Source organism: Lampetra fluviatilis, chromosome 12 (genome assembly GCF_964198595.1).
Source record: "Lampetra fluviatilis chromosome 12, kcLamFluv1.1, whole genome shotgun sequence".
NCBI lineage: Eukaryota > Metazoa > Chordata > Hyperoartia > Petromyzontiformes > Petromyzontidae > Lampetra > Lampetra fluviatilis.
Window position 1 is genome coordinate 13727568 of NC_136286.1, and position 4174 is coordinate 13731741.

General features: G+C 48.0%; 1 protein-coding gene across 1 annotated transcript; it reads left to right on the forward strand.

The window, feature by feature from the left end:
* Positions 1 to 4174, forward strand: MRPL35 (mitochondrial ribosomal protein L35). The gene is made up of 4 exons (XM_078861706.1): positions 1 to 76; positions 1059 to 1251; positions 1534 to 1705; positions 3279 to 4174. The coding sequence occupies exons 1-4, from the start codon at positions 43 to 45 to the stop codon at positions 3465 to 3467; spliced, it is 588 nt and encodes a 195-aa protein (XP_078717832.1). The 5' UTR covers positions 1 to 42; the 3' UTR covers positions 3468 to 4174.

Below are 4174 nucleotides of genomic sequence, written 5' to 3' on the forward strand. Positions count from 1 at the left end.
TTTTGTTGGGGTGGTGGAGTGCGGCGACAACTTCCGTTCGAGATGGCGGCCCCCGTGGTGTGCAGGAGCGCGGCGGGTGAGTGTCGGGGGGTCAAGGCGACCCCGGCCGTAGCCGACTCCTCTCGCGAGTAACACGGGCTGCGACGGCACTCCGCGTTGAGGCGGGGTGTGGGGGGCAGGCGGGGTGTGGGGGGCAGGTGGGGGGCGACTGTGGGGAAACATTGCGCTGTTTGTGCGCCTGATATTTGGGGTGGCACTGGACCCCCCCCCCGGGATTGGCACTGTCGCGCGTGTGTGTCTGTGAGTACCTGTCCCGAGTCGCTCAGGACTGACTCGGGACTGTTTCTGCTCTCGTGAACACTCGAGGCGGTGCTCATCTCCTGTGTACAGCCCCGAGGCAGGGGTTAGACACATCCACATTGCTCTGGTGGAGGCACGTCTTATTATCCGTAGGACAACCGCTTGCTGTGCTTAAATATAAAGTGGCAGTTTCTGTATCGATCACCTCCCCCCCACCACCAACCGACTGCGAGCCACTCGCTCTGCTGCTGAGCTACCTTTATACATAAAACACGGGCAAGTTCTGTAAAGTTCTGCATGTTGCAGCTACTTTGTTAGTCCACTGCTACACGAGAGCCTCCCGATGCTGTGCAGGTCGAGGGGCTTCACAAACTTCACGCTGGGCAGTGCGGGTTAAGGAAGCCGGGGAGCATAGTGCAGTGTAACAATTTTGCTGCATTGCCTTTGGCTTATAATGTAGCCTCGCACAGCAGCCTATACAACGCATGTTTGTACCGTATGTTGCACAGCTTGCAACGACTTACGCAAAATACTCGCGTAGCCCTCATTGTTTTTATCAGTCACTCGTGCAAAGTGTTTCATCCAAAGTACGTCAATGGCACCCCGCACTGAATGCAATACTTAGGCTTTGGCACGGGCTTGCAGGTCGGTGTTTCCTCCCTCACGCGTTGCCTCTTGACTGTCGATTTCGTCTGCCGGGTGTCGTGACCCGAGCCTGCCTTCACTCCTCTTCCACCCCCTCCACCCCGCGTCTCCAGGGCTGCTCAGGGCCGGCCTCCCCGCCGCGCGCCGAGCCCTGTGTCGCCGCGTCCTGAGTTTGCCGAGTGTGCGGGGCCCCCTGCTCGCTCTCCCCGCCGCCCAACCCAGCCCTGTCGGTGTCCACCTGAGGGGGTTGTCCACCCTCCTGAGCGGTCTCCGCATAGGCACTGCCGTCTCTCCAAGCACGCAGGCGTGAGTACGCACAAAAAATGTATAGCTATGTTTTTTTTAACCCATAACCATACAAATAGCTGCTACCGAAACCATGTGGTTTTTCCTTGAATAATAACTATATATCCTAACTTATAATAGCAGCCTGAGGACATTTTTTTTTTACCTTTAACATTAATATTTTATTAACTTGTTAAGAGTAACGACCAATCATGAGTTCCGTTAATTTTGCCAGAGTTATATCAGGTTAATTATTACTGCAATGACGGGTTGGGTCTCTGCTCTCGCTCTCTCACAATGCAGGAGCATTGGAGCTCTCCGCGTGCTCGGGCAGAATAAGGTAACGGGAACGCTTGGGCAACCTCCTCGTCGGAGCCTCATCTACTTCAGCAAGGGAAGGGGGAAGCGCAAGACGGTGAAGGCTGTGGTGAAGCGCTTCCTGCGGCTGGACTGCGGCCTATGGCTGCGTCGTCAGGTTAGCGCTACGCTGCGAACCCGGCCACCCGGGTTCGACTCCCGTTCACGGCCAACACCAGTGACGATTATCTGTATTGGTCTTGGGCCACCCCTCGGTCGACACTGCCTCAAATGAGTACCTGGTGCACTGCGTAAACATCGCCAGCACTGGGGAGAGAAAGGTGGACAGGCGTGGTGTCGGCCACCCACCCCCTCGTGTGCCTTTCCGGCCTTCATAGGTGCTCGCTAACAGCACTTGCCCCAACAGTATGTTAAGGCTATATGGGGGATCTTTATCTTTTGAGGGTGACACTAAACATTTGCTCAGTAGTCTGAGATGACACCACCTTCGTCAATACCCGCACCTATGTGCTCTTTTAACGCATCATGAGCACAGCTGTATGGGTACCACAAGTCACAGTTTGACAGGGAATACTTTGTGCTCTGTATACGTGTCGGCAGTTTACAGAGCAAGGTTAATTCTGATTAATATTGGGCCTCTCTTGAAGAGAGAATGTGAGCTCCCTTTTTCGAGCCTTGGTGAGAACGTTTATGACTCAAATTATTTTTACACACCATTTGATGTGTTTAATGTAATTGCAAGAATACATTTTCATTTATGCATTTTTACATGCCGAGTAGCCAATGAACACGACTGATAACATGACCACAACAATACAACTCTGTTTGGATTTGTCCCCACAAAATTAATGTGGAATTTACATGACTGGTTCATGGCTGTAAACAGATGAGTGCTTCCTCACACTCGTTATAGATGGCATCCCTTTTAGCTTAGACACATATGCTGTTAGATTAGGTAGTGTCTATGACATCTGGCCTGTCATATATTTATTGCCTTGCTATCTCGTATTTTTCTATGTAGACTGTACATCATCTCCGTTTGTTATATTTGCATTAATTTTATATACACCAATTGTGTTATGCTAATTCTTCGTTTCTTTTTACGGAAATTGTAAAACTCATTAGGGTGACTGGTTGTGTATATATGTTCTTATGCATGTGTAGGAATGAGAATGTATGCGTGAACATGTGTAATGAACCACAATTTGTATGAGTGCATGTGCCTCTGGGCCTGCATATATGTTCGTCTTTGTGGGACTGTACAGGCATGTTTTGTGTGTATGTGTATCTGTAGATTTTTGCATGTGTGTCTGGATCTGCTTCATATGTGTGTGTGTATATTTTTGGTTCTTTCGGTAAAGTCACGTAGAAGGGAAATAATAAAATAATATTTATATCAAACAATAAAAATTCTCACGACGTTTCGACTGCAACACAAGCAATCATCATCAGGTGTGAAATCCACAGCAATAATTTTTTCTTCTTCAAATTTTCTTGCTGTGGATTTCACGCCTGATGATGATTGCTTGTGTTGCAGTCGAAACGTCGTGAGAATTTTGATTGTTTTATATTATTTTATTATTTCCCTTCTACGTGACTTTACCGACAGAACCAAGAATATGAATTCCTGCAGTCACGAAAGCTTTAAATAAAAATGTGTGTGTGTGTTCACCGCTTGTCTCCTCGCACTCATGTGTGTGTGTTCCGTACACTCACTTGCACGAGCACAGGCCGGGTGCAAGAAACGCCTGTGGAAGAAGCGCAAGCCGCGCATTCGACGACTGCGTCAGCATGTGCTGTGCAACAAGTGGCAGTCTAAGTTGCTCGATAAGATGGTGACCGACTACTGGAAGCGCCGCAAGTGGTACGAGGACGACCCGTACCAGCTCTACCATGAACGCACCAACTTCAGGGCCTGAATGAAGCTGACAGTCTGGGTTCAGTTGATTTGCACCTCGCTGATGGCACAGCATAGTGTGCCATGCCCCCCAAAAAAATTGTTCCGATTCAGCAATGAAAGGTGCCACAGTGTAACATTGCTGAGGACTCACTATGGATGTTTTTTCCACCCGTGATGCCCCAAACACAGGTTTCATCTGTAAATTGGATGTGTACATGCTTAAATGTGATGGCTTAGTGGCTAAGTTACGAGAGTACAGTGTGTTGCCACAGGATGTTAACTTTACATTTTGCAGACCTCCAGTACTGGTGTTGCAGGATGGAATGTTTATGCAGCAACAGAGTTGATTACTACTTCCCAGTGCTCATTTGATGCCATCTTTTGACATTTGATACACATGTACACAGTATAAACATGTGCACTGTATATATAACATGAATGTATTCAATGCTATATAGGTACCAGCCCATTACAATCATCTTCTTTGCTGTGGTGCTTATTAAGCACTAGTGGAGGTTGTAAAGGTAATGCCTGATAATGATGGGTGCATATCAACACATCTAAACACAGCGCTTGTTAATGTGGATCAACTTTGAACAGGTTCCTCTCAAAAGCAGTTGCATTTCTGTAAGCATTCATGAATGGTCATAAATATCTTGACAAAAAGCCTTCCCACTGAGTCTGTGTTGTCCTTTGTGTTACATATGTGCCAATTAGCATTTGCTT